This window comes from Thalassophryne amazonica, chromosome 13, assembly GCF_902500255.1.
Source record: "Thalassophryne amazonica chromosome 13, fThaAma1.1, whole genome shotgun sequence".
Taxonomy (NCBI): domain Eukaryota; kingdom Metazoa; phylum Chordata; class Actinopteri; order Batrachoidiformes; family Batrachoididae; genus Thalassophryne; species Thalassophryne amazonica.
The window spans coordinates 13258984-13284569 of record NC_047115.1 but is presented as its reverse complement, the minus strand read 5'-3'; the positions used below and the strand labels follow the sequence as shown (position 1 = coordinate 13284569).

Genomic DNA, 25586 nt, shown 5'->3' with positions numbered 1-25586 from the left:
GGCTTTTTTATAGAGCAACAGACTCTTTTTCCAGGCTAAGTGAAGATCTTCTAAATTAGTGAGACGCCATTTCCTCTCCAACTTACGGGTTATCTGCTTTAAGCTGTGAGTTTGTGAGTTATACCATGGAGTCAGGCACTTCTGATTTAAGGCTCTCTTTTTCAGAGGAGCTACAGCATCCAAAGTTGTCCTCAATGAGGATATAAAACTATTGATGAGATAATCTATCTCACTCACAGAGTTTAGGTAGCTACTCTGCCCTGTGTTGGTATATGGCATTGGAGAACATAAAGAAGGAATCATATCAGGAAGTAATCCCATGATCTTTTTGTTGTGAGGCAGAATCAGATTCAGAATATCTTTTATTTGCCAAGTATCCACAGAATACAAGGAATTTGACTTCGGTTTGAGCTGTACTCTCTGTACAGCATGTATAAATATGCACTAAACAAGGAATAAATCACAGTAATAAAAGTGTAAATGAAATGTGCAAGTAAAATAAAATATGCAATAAGAGGAAAAAAAATCTAGTCAAAATATCTAATTACACTTAATATAAAATCCAATCACTGAACAAAATTTCAGCTAGATATAAGGACTTGTTTTTTAGACAATGCATCTTGACAGGTTGATGGATGAGATCAGACTGGGGTCTGCATGGATGATAATGTTTGCAAATGACATTATGATCTGTAGTGAGAGTAAGAAGCAGGCTGAGACAAGCCTGGACGGGTGACGATATGCTCTGGAGAGAAGGGTAATGAAAGTCAGTAGCAAGAAGATGGAGTATGTGTGTGAATGAGCATGTGAGACCAAGGAGGTTACAAGGTCTAGAAATGGTGCAAGTAGAAGAGTTGGGGGTCACTGTTCAAATAAATGGAGAGTGTGACAGAAAGGTGAAGAAAGAGTACACAAAGAAGAGTGGCATTTATGATATTGTGATCATGTCATATTTATGATAGAAGGGTGTCTGCAAGAGTGAAAGGGAAAGTTTACAAGACAGACACCAGCTACAGTATTTTGTGTCTTAGAGGTGATGGCACAATAAATAAATAAACAAACAAACAAACAAACAAACAAACAAACAAACAAATAAATAAATAAATGAACAGGAGGTAGAGCCAAAAGACGATGATTAATAATAATAATAATAATAATAATAATAATCGTCATTCTGCATCATCATAATTTTGAACTTTGTTTTCTTTGTATATATACTTTTCCACTTGATACAAATTTTAAAAAGCATTGTTTTCATGTTTTAAAACAAAATCTGCCAGTGGCATAATTGTTACGATTTTTTTAAATAAGATGTTAAAATTAACTGAGAAAATTCACTTTGAAATATAATGTATAAGTATTAGGAATTATTACATCTTTCACAAATAACAGCAGGTTAAAAGTCTGATGGTTAGTCCAAAAAAAAAAAAAGAAGAAGAAGCTTGTTTCATCTCAGATTTGATTGAAAAGAAGACATTATTAAAACTCCTTAACTTAAGATATCTAAGATAGACATGTTAGGTCTTATATGAAATGTAATTTGATCTCTTGACTAGAAATTAGAAAAATATACTTTTGATTTTGAGTTTGGGTCAGTGAAGATATAGGGTGTAAGCCCTTTCTTAAAAAAAACGAGCCTCTTACCTGTTTGAGAATAAGGTTGCCATCCTTGTTGGGGCTGAGTTCAACATCAAACATGTTGTTATATGGCGGCGTGATGGTGAAGATCGGATCTTTGTTCTGAATCTCATCTTTGTCCACCAGGTCCAAAGTGCCGACCTTCTCATTGAGCTTTTTGTCCTCAGGAATCTGCAAGTCATACGTTCCTGTGGACAAAAAACACTTGCGGTAATGTGCATGGAACTGTGATCTCTTACAACAGAATTAGCCATGATTTTAAAATAACAGAAATTACCTGCTTCATGTAGACAAGATAACATTTAAATTCTGATGTGATACTTTGTGATTGTAACACAACAAATAAGAAACTTTACATCCAACACTGACTTGAGTTTCCTATTAGTTTATGTATCATATTAAACATTACCAGAATTACACATATGACCAGGATACACTGTATGATCTTAAATTAGCTCTGAAGTTTGGTTTAAAGCCAGCTACATGCTAACTAGCCACACTAGCTGACTTTGTGGGTCATTATTGTGACTGCCTAGCCCAGATGCTTTGCTAGCTGGCATTATTGTAATTGCTATGATTGTTTATCTCTTCCAGCTAACTTTAGACTATCCACCTGTCTGAACTAATTGTTGTTAAGTAGCACATCACGCTTGGCGCTAGCTTCTATGATAGCTGCCTCCATGTTGCATGAAGTTCAGCAGTACCGTACCAGCGTTACACATATGGAACATAATGTAAACTATCTGTGTGGGGTTTCTGTGATGGCTCTCAGTTGTCCAGGTGATTTCCATAGTAGAGAAGCTTGAATCTTTGACTGGACTGGGTTGCTTGATGCGAGGACGTTTTTCTTCGAATCGCAGAAGCTTCCTCAGCTAAAATTCTTGCTCTGGTAGTCTTAGCCAGAGAAAAAAAATGGTTTGAGAGAGGAGTGAAGGAGGCATTGTATGTGAAACAGTTGAAACCCAGTCTTAACCCAGGAGGGGGTCTGAGACACATTTTGTCCCCTGTTTACAATGGGGTACTCAGGTCTAAGCAGTTTCAGTCTTTTGTTCATGGTAATGAGTCATTCACGTCATCAGGAGAGGCGCCAGGAGATGCATCAGTCCCATCGTTAGGTGGGACAGCTACCCTGTCATTAGGAGGGTGCTAACTAGAGCACAATAGGTGCTAATTAGAGCAACTGTTTAGTCACTAGCCAATAGCAGTCTGCCTCTCGGTATGAGGGGTCTGGTTAGGTTTTAAAACTCCAGCTTTTGTGGCTTCTGTTATTCTTCTCTACAAGAGTCAAGACAGAAGTCAGACTACCAGAGCAAGAATTTTAGCTGAGGAAGCTTCTGCGAATTGAAGCGAAACGTCCTCGCGTCAAGCAACCCAGTCCAGTCGAAGATTCAAGCTTCTCTACTCTCTGTGTGGGGGTAATTCTTGACCAAATCCAGGTGAATCCACCAATTACATTGTAATGAAAAGACAATTATTTAGATTTTTTTAAAATTTTTGCTAACATGCTAATCTTAAACAACCAGTATTAATTATTACAGCTTTGCATATGTTGCTGTGTTTCTTACTTTTGGCAAAAGAAGCAATGTTGTCATTGGTGTCGGTGATGGTGATGGTCACTGAGGTGGTGGCGGTGCTACCAGTGGGCATTCCCCTGGTATCCTGGGCCTTCACTACCACCACATACTGACTCCTGATTTCTCGATCCAGAGAATCTAACTTGGACTTGATCATAGCTAGAAGGAAAGAGAGTGAGAGAGGTTATTATTGATGGCAACTCTGACTCATATCATATTCATCAACATGTTTGAAGGAATCTTTCATCTGATATTGCTGCTGCATCTTGGTCATGCAGTTTAACTGGCATCTACCTGTTACAGGGTCAATTTCAAATGCAGACCAGTCTCCATCTTGCATCAAAGAGTACCTCAGCTCCCCGTTAGCAGTGGTTGGGTCATCAGCATCTGTTGCCCTCACCTCCACAACTTTAGTTCCTAAATGAAAACAAGACAATCAAGCCATAATTTGAGCAACATATGTCTGCCTGTTCTCCTACTCCTGTAGGGTGACAAATTCTCCTTTAATTTACTGTAATGTTCTGGATAAAAAGTTGTGTTTCATTTGTTTTGTTTGTTTGTTTGTTTTGTTTTTACTTGTCTGGTTGGTCCTGCAATAACTGTATATTTCGAAGCAACTTATATAAAAAAAATACTGTGTTATCATCAATGGCTACACACATGATAAAGTACTCCAGTATACTGATGTGAAAGGTGGCAATAATGCACCATAAAGCTGGATGCCAACTGTTGTAAAATATTATCATTATTATTAAAGTAGACCTGCATTGAAATAAATGCAGTCAGATCTTTGGACCAAAAAATAACTTATATTTACACATGAGATCCTTCTGAATGTAGTAAAGTAAATCTGCAAGCCCAGATCTGTCATTCAACAGAGAAATCTTCATTTGAAAATGAATTACAGCTAACATTTAGCCCTCCGCAAATTGTCCCTCTCATCATGGACGCTGCCAAGACGTCACGGAGAAGACCCTCTCCCAGCATGCATTGCGCGCGCCAACTGTAATTTGTGGATTTACGTCAGTTTGCATCTGCACCTTTTTCTTGTCTTATACGGAAGGATCTACTTTTTAAAACTTCATATTGTCTTCCGGTACGCTTGGTGAGTACACATTTCTTTTATTTGTGCTTGAAAATTATTTTTGTGGACTTTTTCATACGCCCGTTTGATTGAGTGGTGTCGCATTGAAAATCTACTGTCTTTCACCTCCGGTGTACCGTTGCGGGCTACGGAGGCGAGACTCGCAAAGAATTCAAGTCATTAAAAATATATAAACCTCTCTCAGCAGCCACGGAGCTCTGTGGCTCCGATTACCGAGATGTGCGGCGCTGCGGATTTTGCAGCAAGAAGTCTGTCCTTGCGAGCAACAGGTGTCACCGCGCGCACTGCATTAAAACGGCGAGCGTAGTCTCTGGACTTGTGCCAAGTTGGCTGCAACTCCATTCAGTAGACAGAGAGGTGGTGCTGGCTACACAGCAGACACGGGGGTGTGAGTGCCGCGGCGGCATTTAACGAGGGCATGCACTCGGTAAGCATATCAGGGGCAGTGAGAGCGAGGCGTCGGGGATGTCGCCCGCTGTCGATGCCGCCGCTGATCTGATCCCCGGATCTGAGCAAGCAGAGCCGTATCTCACATTCATTGCAGCTTACTTTTGGATGTTGAAACCAGGATGTGTATAACAGTAACATTACTAAGAGATAAAATCAATTTCAGTGCGGGATCGGACTGAAGGCGGGAACGCGTCGTCTTGTCACCGACGTCATGGAAATGATCCGGATGTACAAACTGTTTTCACAGAGGGCTAACTGTTAGCTGCAAATTTGTCATTTTTAAACAAATATTTCTCCGCTGAATTACAAATTTGGGCTTATAGATTTACTTTACTGCATTCACAAGGGTCTTATAAATACATATCAGCTATTTCTTTTCTGAAATCTGACCACATTTATTTCAATGCAGGTCTCCTTTAAGACGAAGAAGAAGAAGAAGAACTGAATGAGCAGGATGTGGAAGCTTTGGAGAATTAGCTAAACTAATAAATCATGCTCTCAAACTGAAAGACCATACTTTAGAACAAAGAGAGGTAATAAGTTAACCTTCACTTTATTTGTTTGCACTTTCTGGGACAGCCAACACAGCAACGCAGAGGACACGTAGGCTAAAGGAAGGCTAGCTAACAACAATGTTTCATAAATGTATAGGAGCTTTAAAATGTTTCATTACATTCCGTGAGGTAAAGGTGTACCCATTTAGCTCTGAGCAGACACTTTCAGTTGTTCAGTGATGACAGGAAACAGCTTACTCTTAAGTTCTTTGTGCCTCGTACAATAGCATTTATTAGCCCATTAACGTCTGCTCAGAAATGTGCTATTTATGTTATAATCAATAAATAAATACACTGATTAAATTAGTTTTGCTTCTCTGTTTCAAAAATAAATGTGACTTATAAACTGGTGTGAAATATTTATGTTTTTTCCTCTTCATGGCACGTTTTGAACAAATGGCACTAATACGCCGGTGCAACATATAGTTCCCAAAATACAGTGGCCCATTTTAACGCTGCCATCATCTTGTAATGGCTACTTTAAATTAATTGATAATAGGACCCGTACTTACCAATCTTGGACCTCTCCATGATGGAGCCGTTGTACGTTTTAGGAAAAACAGGGCTGTTGTCATTGATGTCTGTCACATGGACAATGAATTCTCCAGCATCCTCTAACAGCCTTTCATTCCCATCATACATCCGGGCAGTCAGACGGTACAGGCTCTTCTCCTCTCGGTCCAGAGCCTTGGTAACAAATATGTCTCCTTTGTGATCCACTTTGAAGATGGAGTTTGCACCTTCTCCTTCTATCACAAAGTTGATCCGCTCTGCTGTTCGGGTTGAATTCAACTGTGAAAGAATTGAAGAGCTGACTGGGTTACGGCATCTCGTTTTTCTCCAGCTGGAGTAAGGCATGAAAGTAACAACTTTCAGGCTTCGAGGCTTTTATACATAAAGATTTTAGGGGAAGTGATCCAGCATAAATCATTCATAGTCAAACATGTAGTCAGCAACAAGGCCGTTCAGAAAAACAGCACAGGTGTGACAGGGACAATAGATAAGAGTAACATACCTGTCCTATCTTATACGGGGCGGGTGCAGGTCTCTCCTCTTCCACAAACATACGGTTCCAGACCCATTCTCTCTTCTGCCTCAACAGCACCTGCTGAGGCTCTTCTCTCCCAACTTCCATGGATTCTTGTACCACAGGAAGTCCAGAGTCCTCAGCCACAGTAAGGGAAACAGCCAGGGCCATAAATCCTGTCGTCCACATCTGGAGCCAAGCCATCATCTACGGAAAGATGACAGGAAGAGGGAAGAGAGGGAGCGGGGAAAGACTGGAATAAGATGTGTGCAGAGGCAAAGAAGAAGGGATGAGAAGTAAGAGAGAGGAGATCACATTAAAACCACTTATCAGCTGTCGAGCAGGCGCCTCAGTGTGCTAGTGTGACAGACTCAGAGCGAAGGCCGAGGACTCGCCGTCCCCCAGCAGTTCTCCACTGAGCCTGAGGTCTAGCTATCATTTAGGACCAGGACGCTTAAACTGTTTCAGCATGAGCTCCAAATGGAACAGTTAGCCTGTCACCACGGGACCCAGACTGGAAGCAAATCACTACTGTGGCCCTGACCCAGTTTGGGGTCCTGGGGTCCTGGCCCTCTGGTGGAGTACGAGGGAGACAGAGTACAAACTGACTTAGGATGGTCATCTTTGTTAGACACGAGAAAGGCCATTAAGGATTTTAATAAACATTTTTTTTCGATTTCTCTATATAAATTACATTGTGTGTATGGGGGGGGGGGCACTGTGTAACAATGGTGGTTCATTAAAAATGAATAGAGATGCCCACTGGACTAGAGAAATAAGCAGAGAAATACATAGAGAGATAAGCAGAGAAATAAATATTAAGTCTAATTACATTGGGCAGTAACTCAAATCTCAAATACCAACACCAGTTTGTTGCAACATTAAAAACCATATACAGTACCAAGTGGTACTGTATATTTGATAATGATGTTTGTCAGTTATAACTCACACGAGAATGATTTTTATAACATATATTGCAGGAAAAAGTTAAACCCATATCTGTGATAGATATTCACAAACCTTTGTTTACCCTGTGCATTGTGGTGGGGAAGCAGGATACTGTTTTCACTGCTGTGTGTGTCTGTGTGTTTTTGGACAAGATAACTCAAAAATGGCTTTACAGATTCCCTTCAAACTTGGTGGAAATATTACTTGGATAGATATTTAGAGGGAACTCAATTTTGGAGTACTTTGGTCAAAAGTCAAAGGTCAAGGACTAGGAAAATATGGTCCAAAATACACCCTTTTTGTGTGTGTATATATATATATATATATCAAACACCAAGAAGCCTAGATGGACCAAACGTGGTGTGAATACTACTTTGTTAGATATCTAGAGGTTACTAGAGTTTGAAGTACTTTGGTCAAAGGTTAAGGTCTAGGAAAACAAGGTCTGAAAACACCTTCTTTTTTTTATTTCTCAACAACCAAGAAGCTTAGATGGACCAAACTTAGTGGGTATTCTACTTGGATAGATATCTAGACATAACTCGATTTTGGAGTACTTTGGTCAAAGGTCAAGGTGTAGGAAAACACTTTTTTTAATAGATCACAACAACCAAAAAGCCAGGATGGACCAAACGTGGTGGGAATATTAGTTGGATAGATATCCAGCTGTAACTAGATGTTAGTTTGTTTAAAGGTCAATGTCAAAGAAAACATGGTCTGAAAAGCACCTGTTAAAAAAGTATCTCAAGAATCAAGATGATCAAAAGCATATATTGATCAGCAAAATGTTTTTGATTGATTGGGATTATCAGTGTAATCAACATGTAGATGTCATTAAGGATTGTTAGTACTTGGGACTCTGATGTGCATTATGGAAATCTTTGTTGCTGTGGGTTCTTTCAAAGTTTTCCATCTGTATCTGCCAGAAAACATTGTTTTCTGGCAGATACAGATGGCAGATGTGATTCATGCAAGAATGATCAATAGGAGAAAATTTATTGTCCTAAAACAGAAATTGCCTCATCTTGAAACTCAGTGGAACCGCTTAAAAGCCAAAGTAGTTCCAGTGTGATTTGTAGCTTTGACTGATGACGAGCTGGATGACATTTCACTGTCTTACATCAGTTGTTCTCTCTGTGAGCCATTTTGCAGTTTATTGAAAATAAACATGTTTGTGTAATAAAAATAAATAAATCCCTTGTGTGTCTGTTTCTATCCCAAACCCTTAATATGTGTGTATACAACTTAATCAAAAAAATATACGAGTATATCATAAAGTGTAACGATTTTGTGTATTTCATTGCAGACTTGATTATTTTGTGAATATAGTGGATATTCCTAAACTTTAGAAAAACCTTTGCAAGAACCTTCTACAATGCAGTGCGTGAACAGACAAATGAGTCCATCCCCTTCCAATTTGTCAACACACAAACCTAAATACATGTACAGTAACTCAGCAAAATAATTAAGATGAACACAATCTCCTCAAATTGATGCAACAGATCAACTGAAAAAACAGTTTTGTTTCCTTTACCACCTGCTGGATAGTTCGTGTGTGCTGAACTGATGATGGATTAGAAGCAGGTGTGAGATTCAGTGAGAGAGACAGAACACCTTTGCACATAATAATGAACTAAATCAGGGAAGTAAATCCGTATATTCTAATTGTTTCACTCTGTTCATTCCAAAAGTCAAATAACCAACCCCGTCACGAAAATGTGACTCATTTCCTGACTGAATTTTTTTTTTTTATCTTACTAACCCTACCCACCTCCTAACCCTAACCTACCCCCCCACCCTCAGACCCCCTCGCAGCACTTTTAATTTTGTGCACCTGTCATGGAATGTATTCAAATACATTTGTGCTCCCGTTATGAAAATTTGGCACTTTTCGTGACAATATCATGAACCAATAGATTACTGTATATTTCGTGATGCTGAATCACGACGTGCTGTGAGATATGGTAGCAAATAACATGTTGACAAGGCCACACAACAACACACAGCAAGGATTTTATATGAATTTACCCAAAAAAGAAAAACAGGAAAAGACGTGGTCAAGCTCGGTGAAGAGAGAGAGATTGTGTACATAAAGATCTACTAAATCAATGAAACAAATTACTTCCTGAAATTGAAATAACAGTCAGAATTCCACACAACCCCGTGGAAAGGATTTTACATGAATTTGGCCATGAAAGAAAAACAGAATGAAACATGGGGTTAAGCTAGGTACACAGTGAATGGGGTTGAGAGGGAGGGAGAAATTTTATAGGATAGTATACTTTCACACCAGAAAACACTATTTTTTACTTGTGTTTCAATCCCACATCTCCTGTTGACACATTTATTCACTGTAGATTATTAACTGTATGTACATCTTCTTAATTTGTATTTTTTGCTCTATGTAGCTCTTGCTTTGACAATGTAAATGCGTGTTTCCCATGTAAATACAGCTCCACTGAAATTTAAATTGAAAGAAAGAGAGAGAGAGATTCTACATAAAAATGTACTAAATCAAAGAAACAAACCCTTATTTTCTGGTTGTTCAGCAGCCATTATCTTCTCAAACTGAAATAGCACAGTCACAAGTCCACACAACCCTGAGGAATATGAATTTAGCTATGAAATAAAAAGAGTGAAACACAGGGTAAAGCTGGGTACGCAGAGAATGGGGTCAGTGAGAAAGAGAGAGAGAGAGCATTTCCACACAGAATAATCTACTAAATCAGAGAACTGAAACATTGCTTTCTGGTTGCTGGACAGTGGTTTCCTTTCAAAACTAAAATAACAGTTGTGCTCCACACAATCCTGCAGAAAGGATTTTGTACGAATTGGGTGTTTTTGCTATTCCTCACAATGAAATGTGGCACAACACCATAGCACATGCATGCTAAATCATTGGAAGAGTTCCAGTTTGTCTTTCTGTCTACGTGGAGTCACATTATGAAAGTTAAGATCATTTAGGGGAATTCATGGTTTTAGAGTATCCCAGAATACTTTGCGCACTGGGGAGGGAGGCTTGATAATGGCTCAGTTTAATGCTAACTTTAACATTGAAAATGCCATAGACATGCTAACGAATTAGCATCGGTCCCATTGTTAAGTTATAAAATACATCTATCAGCTGTTTCAGAAGACCATAACAGGTCAGTTTAACATAAAAAAAGGTAAATATTACTCACAGATTTTAGGGTTTGAGCAGGGGAAAATTAAGATAAAGCGAAATAAAACAAAGACCAACGAAGCAGCAGATCGAAGATCGAAGCACTGCTTCACTGGTTCAAGGTTCAAAGCAAAGCCGCGCTGCAGAAACGGTTGATTATACAGACCCGCTGCAGGGTCTGTAATAAATGTAGAGAAATGATCATTTTCCTGACAAACATTCCCAAAAACAACGGCCACTCTAAAGGACAGATAAGGGAATTGTTAAGCAAAAAGGCATCGATGGATCATTTATTAAGGATACCTGAAAAGAACCGGTTCCCACACACAACCCCCCCCCCTTTTTTTTTTCTTTTTTTTTTAATAAAACTCACATTAAAGACTCACGATTATCTTAGTTAAACACCTAAATGGATATTTTGGATGAACTCACCTCCATAATGACGCAATGTTGCAAACAAGTTGCTTGTTGCTTGTCCACTCCACCACCCACAAACGCTTGTTAACTCTAATAACGAAATCTCGGCTTACCCAGCAAGAATGCGAGATTTGACACCGTAAAGGCGTTAATATGGCTATTATTTGATACCCAAAGCTGGAGGGGCTGTCAGAAATACAAACACCATTTGTTCAGTGCTTTAGTCAAATAAAACAAATAACTCAAAACACCAATGTGGGAATTTTCTAAAGATTTTGCACACATGCACCGTTGTGTAGTAATACATTGCATTATGGGTAATGACAAAACAGAATGTATCCAAAGCAGACACTTCTTCCCTCTCTCTCAATCTCTTAACTAAAATGTGGTTTTGAAATAACATGTAGCTGAAAATAAGCCTGTCACTTTCTTTTATTTCTGCAGCCGCGGTTCAGTGGCCACCAACACCGTCCCAAATTTATTTCAAAACTACAGCAAGCAAGAGCTAATGATGACTCAACGGTGAATTTTTGCACCAAAATAATGAAGCGAATAATTGGATGTGATCATAAAAGCTGCATGTCTAAAGAAATGCAGCTGAAATATGACGAGGGCTCACCAGCCACATTTTAACGCTTTCTCGCTTTTGACTGGAAGCTCGCTTTTTAAAACCATCTTTGCTTTATGACATTTTAAAGATTGCCGCACAGTATTTTACGAGGCACACAGACATCAATGTTGTCACAAACTTCTTTCCGTCTCCTCCTCCGCTGGGCTTTATCTAACATGGCAGAAATGCCAGAAAAATAATCTTCAAAACATTTCGGTCTATACTCGTATGCGCTCTGTACTCCAACCGATATCTCGCTGCAGCCTCGTGCCATCCCAGCAGACAGATTAATACTTTTTATTGTCTTGCAGCCATTAGCGGCGTGGAGGGAGAGAGATTATGAGGAGGGGATTAAACCAGCACAAAGTCGTCTCCGTCTAATGGTCTAATCTCATATTCTGCTGACCTCCGCTGACCTCTTCACACAGCTCCACACAAATCAGCTCAAACAAAGACTCAACAGTGTTGTTTGGCCTTTAGTTCACATCGCTTTGTTTTGACATTATTTCCGCTCCTGTGTTTCATCTTTATTTCCTTTCAGGACTATAAATTAATTAAACAGACACGTCTTTCATGGTAATTTACTCCAGTGTTCTGAATGGAACTGATAATATACTGACAGACCCTGAAAATGCAATTTATTAAACGTTTCATGATGGCCAATATTTACTAACTGGTATTGTGCAAATAATAATAATATATACTGAACAAGCCAACCGCGCGGGAAAAACGTAATGATGTCACGAAAAGTTATTTAATATAGCAGTTTCATGATATCGCCATGAAATGTGTTACGTTTACGTCAAAGGTCGGGGTTAAAAGTAAATGTAACATATTGTCAGAGATGAGGAAAGGGAGGGACAAGAGAGTTCAGTGACAGAAGGGGCGTGATGGTGAAGTTACCTAAAACCAGCAATGAACAAAATAACTTACCAAAACACGGATAGCAGCAAAAGTCAAATAAAACATTCACACGAAAAGAACAAAGGAAAAAACTGAAAGTGACCATCAAGACAACAGAGGCTGAAACAGAAACTCGAACGGAACTCAACACAGGGCAAACGTATGATCAGTGTTGCCACAGTTACTTTGTAAAGTTACTTTATTGGTTACTTTTTAGTTACTTTATACAGTTACTTCATTAACAGCTTTACACAGTTACTTTATTAGGAGCTGCCGACAAGTTGTAACTAGTAAGTAATGTAACTAATAAGCAGTGGTGGGCACAGTTCAGCTAATCCGGTAACTGATAATTATCAAAGCTAATGTTTTTGCTAGCGGATTAGCTTTTCAGTAAGTTTTAAAACCATCATCAGACCAATTATCTTCCAATTAATTTAGTTCTGATAACTTTCAGTCCGATCACAATTTTTTTTGCGGGTAAAGTGAGCAAAGTTTAACAGTCAAAAATGTTTGTAAACCCTAAAATCAAACATTTTAGTCCATCTGTTATGTGTTTGTGACAGACTGGCTGCCTGTCGCTTGCTGATTATGTCATCGTTAAGCACAAAACATGATTGGCCAGTTGACGCAGGAAGCATTGTGGGTAGTGTAGTTCAGGTTCACTTTAGATGTTACAGTGAGTGTTATCGTCTGCTCAACACAAAAACAAAACGGACTGATTATAACATTATTTTATTTTATTGTTTTGTGGCTAATAGTATAATTTAATCGCCAAGACTAGGTGGGGAAGAGGAGCTCTCACAGCACAGCTGTGTACAGAGGGACTTTTCTTCACTGTTTAGACACCATTCTGGATTTTTAAAAAAGGATGCTTTATGTGGATTATTTATTCAGATGAACCTCACTGAAACTAACAGGTAAGAATTTATATTTACTACATGTCTTTTATTCTGCCAATCAATGCATTAATGGACGCATTTCAGTTGTTTAAGCCGCAGGGTTCAAAACGTGTGAGTTTGTAAATGATGGTGTATCTAATATCGTGATAAACTTCTAATACTGTGTTTTACTGCTTTTGAAAGATGATGACAGTGTTTGGAGTTTTATTTTTTTATTTATTCATTTTTCTTGCGTTCTTATGTGTTTGTGATCCTTGAATTTACCCAGCAGCCCCTGTGGCGCTTAAAGTGAAACTGGTTTATCAGAAGCTGACAGTGTAATCTGATGTGGCCGCGTCCAAATCAATACTAAACAACTGGTAACAACTATTATCGGTTAACAACTCAACTTGTTAATCGATAAGTTGTTGTAAAGCTGAGTTCAACATCCAAAACTTGTAAGAGCTCTTTATGTTAGGTGGGTTCGGTGAGTAGGAAGCGGTGAAGAACAAGACTGACAAATGAAAAAAAAAAGGAGAAATTTTAAATGCTAAGAATAATACATAATAATAGTAAAAAGCTGGTGAATAATCACTGTTAGTTATTATCCTTCTTTGTTTGCCTTAAAATGTAACAAAAAGAGAAAAAAATATAGGCCTAATTGTGAACTAAACAAACACTAAGAAGCATCGTTATGTCTCACACTTCATTAAACCTCCACCTGAGCAGTGAGATATATTTTTAGTCTTCTGGTTGTTAATGGTCAGAAATTCTAAGGTAGAGAAATGTGAAAAATAACACCTCGTACAAAGACAAACAACATGTTTGTTTAACTCGGACATGAGCAGAGCTACATGCACAGAAACATGATTTGGCACATTCACCTGACTCCAACAAAAATCCACTCATTTCAGATGATAATGTACATAAAAATACATTTTATTGAAACATGGCTTGGGAAATAAAAAATATACATAAAATGAGTTTTACAACCAAGTACAAAAGTTTACTCAGGTGTACTACATCCTATGTAGTACACCTGTGAGTAAGGGCTTAGTAGTACACATAGTTATTCTATGACATCACTTGGGGCTTTTTCCCTTTGAAGGGCACTAAAAAGACTGCACCGCCTCTGTTATCAGCTACAGGAACTAAAGCACAATGCCTTGTGGGAAATGCGCTTGGTTTGACTAATGAAGAGTGGTCATTAGTCAGTGAACACGCCCTTCCTGCTATTCAGCTGCTGTAGTTAACTGCAAGTCATTTTTCAAAGTTTTACCCAAACCTCTCCTTTCTGTCTCGATCATTTGATACTCAAGCTTGAATCTTGCACCTAGTTTTTTCCTTAAGTCCCTCCCTTATAGATCTACTCTCCACATGAATCTCTGTGTGTGTATATATTAGTGCATCCAGAAAGTATCCACAGTACTTCACTTTTTCCACATTTTGAATTCTCCTCACAGCACCCCATAATGACAACATGAATAAAGTTTTTTTTAACGTAAATATTCACACCTTTTGCTCAATACTTTGTTGATGTACCTGTGACATCAATTACAGCTTCAACTCTTCTTGAATATGACACCTAGCACCTATCTTTGGGCAGTTTTTTACATTCCTCTTTGCAGCACCTCTCAATCTCCATTAGGTTGGATGGGGAGCGTCGGTGCACAGACATTTTCAGATCTCTCCAGAGATGTTCAATCAAATTCAGGTCTGGGCTCTGGCTGGGCCTCTCAGGGACATTCACAGAGTTGTCCTGAAGCCACTCTTTTGATATCTTGGCTGTGTGCTTAGGGTCATTGTCCTGCTGAAAGATGAACCGTCACCCCAGTCTGAGGTCAATGTCTACAGATGTCTCTGTACATTGCTGCATTCATCTTTCCCTCAATCTTGACTCGTCTCCCAGTTCCTGCTGCTGAAAAACACCCCCACAGCATGATGCTGCCACCACCATGCTTCACTGTAGAGATGGTGGCAGGTTTCATCCAAACATGACGCCTGGCATTCACACCAAAGAGTTCAATCTTTGCCGCATGAGACCAAAGAATTTTGTTTCTCATGGTCCTTCAGGTGCCTTTTGGCAAACTCCAGGTGGGCTGCCATGTGCTTTTTACTAAGGAGTGGCTTCCATCTGGCCACTCTACCATAGAAGCCTGATTGGTGGATTACTGCAGAGATGGTTGTCCATCTGGAAGGTTCTCCTCTCTCCACAGAGGAATGTTGGAGCTCTGACAGAGTGACCATTGGGTTCTTGATCACTTCCCTGACTAACGTCCTTCTCCCCTGAATGCTCAGTTTAGACGGGCGGCCAGCTCTAGGAAGAGTCCTGGTGGATTTATGGATGATGGAGGCCACTGTGCTCACTGAGAACTTCAAAGTAGCAGAAATGTTTCTGTGCCCTTCCCCAGATTTGTGCCTTAAGACAATCCTGTCTCAGAGGTCTACAGACAAGTCCTTTGACTTCATGCTTGGTTTGTGCTCTGACATGCAGTGTCAACTGTGGGACCTTATATGTAGATAAGTGTGTCTTTCCAAATCATGTCCAGTCAACTAAATTTATCCCAGGTAGACTCCAATTAAGCTGTAGAAATATCTCAAGGATCATCAGTGGAAACAGGATGCACCTGTGTTCAATTTTGAGCTTTGTAGCAACAAATGTGATTTTCTTGCTTGTTTATATATATACGCTCAACAAAAATATAAACGCAACACTTTTGGTTTTGCTCCCATTTTGTATGAGATGAACTCAAAGATCTAAAACTTTTTCCACATACACAATATCACCATTTCCCTCAAATATTGTTCACAAAAATCTAAAAAAAAAAAACCTTTTTTCACATTGTCATTATGGGGTATTGTTTGTAGAATTTGATGAAAAAATGTATTTCATCCATTTTGGAAAAAGGCTGTAACATTAAAAAATGTGGAAAAATTTAAGTGCTGTGAATACTTTCTGGATGCACATTGTGGTCTCTCTCCATCAGGCCAGTATCTAGCTTTGAAACAATGTTTCTGCATATTGGCCGAGGTTCAACAACTTTTTGCACTTAGCTCTTCTTGTGATTTGCCGCTGCAAGCACCCTGCACTCTAATTAGAGTTCAAGATAATGCAAAGTTATTCTATCAAAGGCATCTTTCAGAACATCCAGGAATATCTGTAATTACATCTGTATGATGTCCGCTGGCGGCTGTGCGTGTGAAGCAGGCAGACGTGCAGATACAGTTGTCATTCTCCAGGATGTTTTGTGACTGGCAGACAGGTCTGACCTAGTTAAAGTGCACCAAAGGCTAAAGCACACAAACGAGTCAGGCATGCTTCATAATCCTGGCAGCTGCTGAGGGGTCGTTGAAGGTCAAGTTGAAGTTTCCTGGGTTGTTTCATGTGGTGGCTTCAGTTAGTTTAGTTTGGCTTGATAAAGTGTGCAGGGAGGGGAATTATACCCATCTGTTTGTGATCAACTTTCACTAAGTAAAAGTAAAACTTTCCTCCCTTGTTTCCGCTCGGGGTCGCCACAGCAGATCCAGTGCAGATCTGCATGTTGATTTGGCACAAGTTTTACGTCGGCTGCCCCTCCTGTGGCAGGGATAGGGTTTGAACCGGGAACCTTCCGCACTGAAACCAAGCGCACTAACCACTTGGCCAACACCCCTGCTTTGTGATCAGCTTTAGCAAATTGACAAAATGCAGTTGGTCAATTGTTGGAGTTATTCTGTAGATACACTGTTTTATTTTATCATGCATGTTTTGTGTTCTCTGCTCTGGTAGAATGTAGTTCTCTCTGCTCTGATAAAGTGTACTGTACTGATGTGATGGGTGAAGGTTACTTAAGATATGTGACATGACGTGCTTCTGCAAGTTGTGGTATCTCTGTGTGCACGCTAAGCTCTTTTTCAGGACATGTGAAGATGACCCAGGCAGAATGCAGCCATAAGCGGAGCAGTGAGATAAAGAATAGAGAATTGAATGTTCCAACCACAGTGTGATTATGATACATTAGTCCTTGTGTCAGAAGAAGTGTGATTAATCGTTAGATGTCTTAAACACATCTTAATCGAGCCCAAGATTAAAAAGGTTCTGAAAGTCCTGAATGTATTGTGCAATCAGCGGTTCTGCGGCAACAGCTCACACGCTATCACTCCTCCCCTTAGGAGCTGTACCGCCCATGTATGTAGGGAAGTCCTAAATAAAAGAGCAGGAGCGCAGGCCAGACTTTAGTGTAGCTTTGGTGTACAGCCTGACTTGCACTCCTCGCGAGCTAAAATTGACTTTCTGTCTCACTGGTATTTCTTGACTCTGTTTGTCTTGTTAAAGGTTTTAAGAATGTTTGGAGGAGAAAATACCCAACATTGACTGGGGGCTCGTCCGGGATCTCAACAATACCGGAGGTGTCCGGCGGGGGTCGTCAAGTCCAGACGTAAATCCTTGGCCAAGGTCCGATCGATTGATCGTGTCTGCAATTGTCGACCGCCGTTGGCATCGTCTGGTTAACGAGATTTTCCCGAAGAAGACAGACAGGAAGTCGAGTCAGTGAGTAAAATTTCTTTGTAACAGTACTGAGTGAGTGGTGATCAGATCACATAAACAGTTAAATTCCGCAAGCGATGATACAGAATCGTCTGTTAATGAAACACAGTTAAACTCTGTAAGGAGGTCGGACTCCTCTACGATGGCGAGGAACGCACGTAGGTAAATTCCGAAGAAGGGTGCGGACTCCTCTGTTTATATACGCGTACCGGTAGGGAATAAAAGTGTGATCACATAAACAGTTAAACTCCGTAAGCGATGGCGTGGAATCGTCTGTTAATGTAAAGCAGTTAAACTCCGCGAGGAGGGCGGACTCCTCTACGGTTAGTGAAGGACGCACGTAGTTAAATTCTGGAAGGAGGGTACGGACTCCTCTGTTTTAATACGTAAAGGAAATACCGGTTAGAAATAAGTGCACAGTGAAAAGGCAGTTAAACGTCGCACGGATGGTGGACTCCCCTAATGCAGGACATTAGTTAAATTCCACGGGAGGGCGAGCTCCCCTGGCCTAAGAATACGCGTACGGTTATTAAAAGTGTTTCTATGTATTTCTGTAAATAAAATAACTGTGTGTGAGTGTAATCAAGGTGACTGAGTGAGAGTGTGGAGTCACTTCGACTCCCCTCTATGAAAATCTCACAGGAAAGTAAGTAGTAAGTTTTGAGAAGAAGCAAAGGCAAGGCCTTCCCGTGCCCTCCGGGGTGGCGAAAGGGAACGCACTTCTCAGAATAGTTGATTACTACCCTGTGATTGTAACAACACCAGTGGATTAGGACCCTGTAGGGGCAAAACCATCACTGGTCTAAAACGTTCTGAAAACACAAAATGGGTAAATCTAACAGTAAAAATGAGAGACCTAAGTCCCGGGACGATCTAAAAACAAAAAATTGGATATACATGAATAAAATTGATCCAAATTCAACAAAACACTTAGATAAGTGGATAAAAGATCATGGATTTGATGGACGCCTGCAGAAAGAGTCATTAACTAAACTAAAGAACAGTATTGAGAAAAAGTGTGGAACAAGTAAAAAAAAATTGAAAAAAAAAAAAGAAGGTCAAGGTGAAATTGTAGCATGGGAAAGAGAAGTTGAGAAACGAAAGAAGGGCCTTAGAGAAGCAAAGGAAAGACAGAAACAGTAAATGATAAGAAGGAGCAGGGGAACGTGATGTTTCACAGACAAGAAGATAATGAGACAGGGCCTGCGGCTCCAAAAGTAGAAATGGTAGTAAAATTGGATACTACAAAACACAGTCAGCCAGAAGCTGAAATAAAGGAGAATAAACTCTATCCAGATTTACCACAGGGACAACCCCCATCATATGTAGACCCTACACAACACGTCATGAGAACACGATCCAAAACACCAAAAGATGAAGAAAAACAACCTGGACCATCAGCCCCACCGGCTGATCAGGAACCAGGTGGATCAGGAGTCTATCCAATGATTCATGTGGCAAATCCACATACGTCAGGACCAAGAACTATTCTTGTGTACCGAACTTGGACACAAGCAGACGTTAAGGCAGCTGTGGAAGGTGTAACTCCCCCACGAGAAGATGTAGCCCAGTACATTATTGACGTAACCGCTTTGGTTAAATCCTACAATCTTAGAGGGGATGAAGTTCAACAAGTCATAATGGCAACTGTGACAAAGGATTGGGCTGATGTAAAAGGAGATTGGGATCCTGCAGAGGCAGACCACACTCCATTAGCCCATGATAGTCAGGAATTGGAAGATCGATTGGCCGCACTATTGCTGAGAATTAAGCAGAAATACCAGCAGAAGTCAAATTACACAGAAATAAATCGCACAAAACAGAAAGATGATGAACCATTCGAAGACTATCAACATCGAATGGAAAAAGTTTTTAAAGTGCACAGTGGTCTTCTACCACTGAAAAATGATAGCGTGTATGAACAACAATTGAAAAATGCACTCCATGCCAACTCCAGATCAGATATCCAAGCATGGGTAGACAAACACATGATAACGTTCCCAACAGCTGGGTTACAAGAGTATGTAGACCACGCCATACACGCAGAAAGAAATCTGAAAACAAAAAAGGCAGCCCGCTACTGTATATACAAATTTGGCCCAGGCCTGGCAGTACTCTTTGGATCTGTCGGAATTGAGACAAACTGAACAATTATTGGAGGAAGGTCTGATGACCTGTGAAAACAGAGAACATGTAGTAATGATGTCACCTAAAGATCTACACATAACTATACTATTCACTCCACGAAAGGATGAAAGGTATGGAGCAGGATTTCTGAAAATTCCATCAGAATTACAGACAGTAGCACACCTATACACAGACAGAAAAACCACCTCTGTGTGTAGTGTAGTGCTGACCCAAAGTGCAGACAAATGGTACAGAGGAAAACCTGAGGCTGTGCCGCATATTTCACTGATAAGGGCAGACACTCAGTCCTGGAAGGACCTTGGAGGAATTGTTAAGATAGCCGAGGAAGCAACTGATTGGCATGAAGCAGATGCAATGTCGGTGTGGGATTTCAGTCCATCCACAGGCTTGTATCGGAAATACAAGTTTGTAAGTGCTTGAACGACACCAGTGATACATGAAGTAGATCTGGATGATTGAAATTTAACAACATCTGTGTTGTTGACACAGGAAGATGAGACTTTATTGGCCAAACTGCCTCCTCATCTCTGGGTGAATACACCCACAGATGTAGGACTGTTGAAAAATATTCCGCCAGTCAAAATTAAGCCACGATCTGATTGGAGACCACGGATCAAACAATATCTGTTAAAACCTGAAGCAGAAAAAGGAAATGATGACTTTTCTAGGTATCTGTAATTATTGCAGAGCCTGGATTCCATGTTATGCAGAGATGGTGCAGAAATTGCAGGATTTAATACACTCTATACCAATGGATATGACTGACAAAATACAGTGGAATAAAGAAGCTGAAGAACAGTTTACAGCTCTTAAACAAGAACTTGTGAGTTCCACAGTATTATCTCTGCCCAATTATGCCAAGCCATTCACTCTCATGGTGGACACAAAACGGGGATTCATGTGTGCAGTCTTGCTACAACAACATGGTAATAAAATAAACCAGTTGGCTATTATTCCAAACGTTTGGATACATTCTTATCGCCTGCCAGACAGACAATGAACCATTAATAGATTCTGACCTTTTATTGGATATGCAAAAACAGGCACCAGCGCAGGAACGACATTTGTGGTTGAAAAATGGGGCAACCCCAAACCCCAAAGGACTTTATTGTATACATAACAAACCCATCCTACCCAAAAGCTTATTCAAAGCAGCTGCAATTGCGACACATGGGTGTGTCAACAGGGGGGATGGTATATATGGTAGACCAATACTTTACTACCTATGGATTTAATTTATACTCAAAAAATTTTTGTAAAGCCTGTGTTACCTGATTGAAACACAACCCACAGGGAAGTATAAGACCCCGGAGAGGGCAATTCCCAAAACCACAGTATCCTTTTCAAATTGTTCATATGGACTTTATTGAACTAAATCGATGTGGACCTTATCAATACAGTCTAGTATTAATTGATGCCTTTTCAAAATGGGTAGAAATTGTTCCATCACAAAAAGCAGATGCTTTAACAGTAGCAAAAGCACTGTGTAAGACAATTATTCCGTATTATGGAATACCAGAGACATTGTACAGTGATAATGGAACACATTTTGTAAATGAAGTTGTACAAAGAGTAGCAGAACACATGAAAATTAAGTTAAAACATCATTGTGCTTACCACCCACACAGTGCAGGATTAGTGGAAAGGACAAAGGGCACAATAAAAATAAGATTAAGGAAATGTATAGAAGAGACAAAACGAACCTGGATTGAATGTTTGGACCTAGTAAAATTGTATATGAGAATAACACCAACACCATCAGGGTTAACACCATTTGAGATACTTTATGGACGACCATATCGTCTACCAATTTTGACATGGATACTAAAACAGCAGATGAGGAACAAACATTAGCAAATTTTATGAAAAAGACATTAACACAGAAAGAGATAACTTAAACACATTTACTGCCGAATAATTTTGATCTTCCACAGGACGGCCTTCCAGTAGTCTAGCCAGGAGACTGGGTGTTCATCAGAGTGATTAAGAGGAAGAACTGGTCCAGTCCTCGTTGGGAAGGTCCATACCAAGTGCTGTTAACAACACCAACTGCAGTAAAGATAGCGGAGAGATCAACGTGGATACATCACTGTAAGATACAGCGTGTGTTGGCTGCCTCCACAGTGTAAGGGGAAGTCTGGCTACAAAGGGAGTCTATTTAATTAGTAATAGATTGTCTCAATGCCAGTGAAGCAGGGAGATCCTTGCACTATTAGGTGAGGTTGGTTAACAACACTGTATCCTAGCAATCATGACTGAACTACAGCAGACCCCGGAGCGGCGTGCTCAGCGCCGCCGCTGCCGGACTGTTGGTAGGGCAGCCGGTTGCGTTGTGATCTTAGTGTGTTTCGTGCTCCTCGGATTCCTGGCCTGGTGGTTGACCCAAGAATTGCAGCTCACTGTGGACCGAGCCAGAGAACAACGCAAGCAACGTCAGAAGAGGTTTATTCATAATGTGAATGAGACAGATGGACACCCTCATATATACCATACTAATATGTGGTACAGATATGTTCATTTATTGGCTATGGAATTACATTACTAATTGTTATGTTTGTTCGCAAATACCTATATCCTCAACACACCCAGCTCTGACGGCTAAACCGTACCCTGCTAGGGTGACAGAATGTCTTATCATACGGATGCATAATCAAACTGTATTTCGGGGGCAGCAGTTCTCAGCAAATCTGATAAGATGTAACACCACTTGCCTCAGTGCAACCACTTATATGATAGGGATTTCAACAGAGGACGTACAAGCGTGCCCAAGTGCTGCTCCATTGACTAGACTGAAGGGAAACGCAAAAATATCATCACGTTAAATTGTCATCACAACGGCCATTCCCAATTTGCTTTTACGGGACAGGGAATAAAACTGTAGGTAAAATTAAGAAACGTCTGTGTACCCAAACGTATGTTTTATCAAATAATTTAAGCCTAACCAAAACATAATATGTGGATGGTACTTATCTTCATCACATTGGACGGGGATGTAATTATACAGGCTCCTGTCCATGGGGAAACGGATGAATCATGTGCTTATGTTAGTAAGTTTTTGCTACCACCTGTAAATGGTACTCCGGTGTATGATGACATCTATTGGCTTTGTGGTTCCAGACTGTACATGAGTCTCCCACCAAATTGGGGTGGTGTGTGTGCACCTACCCAGGTGACTGACCATACATATGTGGTAGTGCCAAGGACCTCCACAGAGAAGAATGGCAGCACCAGACGGAGGAGATTGATATACCCAGATGTGTTACCACATGATCACATGTGGGGCTCGGATGTACCAAAGGACCAAAAATTGTGGTCTGTAGGAGATAAAATAGCACATTCATTGTTCCCCTGGATAGGAGTGGGAAAAAATTCATTAATGATTGAAACTCTGAATTATCGATTGGGTCTGTTCATGAATGTAACTGAAAAAATAGTAGCAGCTCAAAACACTGAAATAGATGCTTTACGTACCATGGTGATGCAAAATCGCATGGTTTTAGACTTGCTTACTGGTTCACAGGGAGTAGTTTGTGTTCTGCTGAACACAACATGCTGTACTTTCATCCCAGACTCCATTCATTCAGTGGATGTGCAGGACGCATTGGAAGAGCTGAATAAACTTCGTGATGCAATGCATAAAGACACCCTAGCCGTGAACCGGTGGAATCCCTGGTCCTGGTTGACTTCAGGACCATGTTGGCAGTTACTATTGAAAATGGTGACACCAGTTATTATAGTCCTAATTCTGATTGGACTTTGCATGTGTTGTGTGATCCCTTATATCAAAACAATGGTTGGCAAAATGGTGTCAAATACATTTGTACAGTGTAATCTGGCCTTCCAACAAACTATGCCAAGATATCAAGCATTGAAACAGTCAGACCTTAGTGGAGAAAACTATAATGACTGTACTGAGAATTATGATGATATTGAAAAGCTCACAACTCCAGTTCAAGCTTGAACTGTTGACGTGATGAGTTAACACACTCTTAGCCTATGAAGCTTTAGCTGAAAATGTAATAAGACAAGTGGTGTAGTCGAATAATACAGAAAAAACGGTTCATTTATACCAGTCAGCCGAAGTGACGTGTGGTGGTGGTGTGGAGATAATAGAATTTTTGACAGATTGCCTAGGAATGTGTCAGGCTACTGTGCTTTAGTGTCCCTACTCCTCCCAGTAAAAGCCATTCCCATTTTAGCCAAGGACTTGTTGACGCACCTAAAGTCTGTGGTGCCTGAAAATTGCAGCTGAAAATCTGAATAAGAAGTGGTTGCTTAGTAACAATTGTTTACTTTTAGGTGAAGATGTAATACCGTTGGAATGCATGATAAACAGAGGGGAATGTTGGAGTTATTCTGTAGATACACTGTTTTATTTTATCATGCATGTTTTGTGTTCTCTGCTCTGGTAGAATGTAGTTCTCTCTGCTCTGATAAAGTGTACTGTACTGATGTGATGGGTGAAGGTTACTTAAGATATGTGACATGACGTGCTTCTGCAAGTTGTGATATCTCTGTGTGCACGCTAAGCTCTTTTTCAATAAAAGAATAAAACGCCAAGTTTTATTCTGCCCTCAATGCATTAAACTAAAGAAAGAATTAGAAAGTGAATTTTTCTCCCATATAAGACTGGTCTGCGTGGTCAGTGTTGAGTTCTGAAGAGTTCGTATTCATGTTCCCAAGAGACTGGATCCCAGTAAGCGGTGTGACAAGCCTTAGGGCCCTATCTTGACAATTGAAAGCACACGGTCGATGGCACGTAGCATAAGTCCATTTTGATCTATTCTCTTAATTCGTCATAGGCATGTTTTAGGGGCATCTGTCATTCCCTTTAAGAGCATAGCATGCTGGGAAATGTTTAAGGACCTCTTACACAGATGTTGTGTATGAGGCAACCAGTGGTATGCAATAACGGGAGTTGGTGAGAGGTGCCCGGCGTGAACTGTATCTGCCAGAAACCCACCTCAAACATGCACAAATTATGCCACATACCGCCACTAACACACAATGCACACAACATTAACATGCCTGTAGCTTGGGACGACTTTGCGACGAGTTGTGACAAGTGGCATGATTTGTGATTTGCGTGCTATTAGCGTGTTAGCGTGTTTGATGTGTGATAATGTAGATAGCAAGTTTGTGGCATTTGGTGATGTGGTGTGTCAAATGGCAGAAACTGTGTGCAGGATAGTTGCAAGTTGGCTGACAAGTGCTCAGTGCATCTCTAATTGCCACAAACATGCTGTCTGTGTGAGAGGGGCATTTGAAAGTGGACTAAATGCAGCAGTTTTGATCTAGGATAATGAATCTGTGCCAACCTGTCAGAAAATGTGAGTGGGGAGCAGACACCAAAGCTCCCTGAGGTGAAGCACGGATGCAGTCAGGTGACACTTTTAATTTAAGAATGAATGTTTACTTTTATTTTGCTTGGTGGTTGATTTCAATTCAGGCTTTTTGTGTGTATAAGCAGCTTTTATGTGTATTGTGAACCTGCAAACTTTCCAAATATGCAGATTGCTGTGAAATCGTATACTGGCCCTCCTTCGTCTTCCCCACAGGACCAACATTTAAGCTTTTACACAAAACTTTGCACCTCAATTAAACCTGTAGTGCTCAATCACTCTGTATGAAATCTGCTGAGAA

At 40.2% G+C, this 25586-nt stretch overlaps 1 protein-coding gene across 2 annotated transcripts in view; it reads right to left on the bottom strand.

Moving 5' to 3' along the window:
- The window catches only part of cdh5 (cadherin 5), a 106435-nt gene that overhangs the window by 64113 nt on the left and 16736 nt on the right, over positions 1-25586 (bottom strand). For both annotated transcript variants that reach the window (XM_034184754.1, XM_034184755.1), the window contains 5 exons: positions 6337-6601; positions 5834-6113; positions 3507-3629; positions 3204-3371; positions 1645-1826 (listed from right to left, as the gene is read on the bottom strand). In XM_034184754.1, the coding sequence (XP_034040645.1) occupies positions 1645-1826; positions 3204-3371; positions 3507-3629; positions 5834-6113; positions 6337-6555 (972 nt within the window). In that variant the 5' untranslated portion in view covers positions 6556-6601. The remainder of the gene's footprint in view (positions 1-1644; positions 1827-3203; positions 3372-3506; positions 3630-5833; positions 6114-6336; positions 6602-25586) is intronic.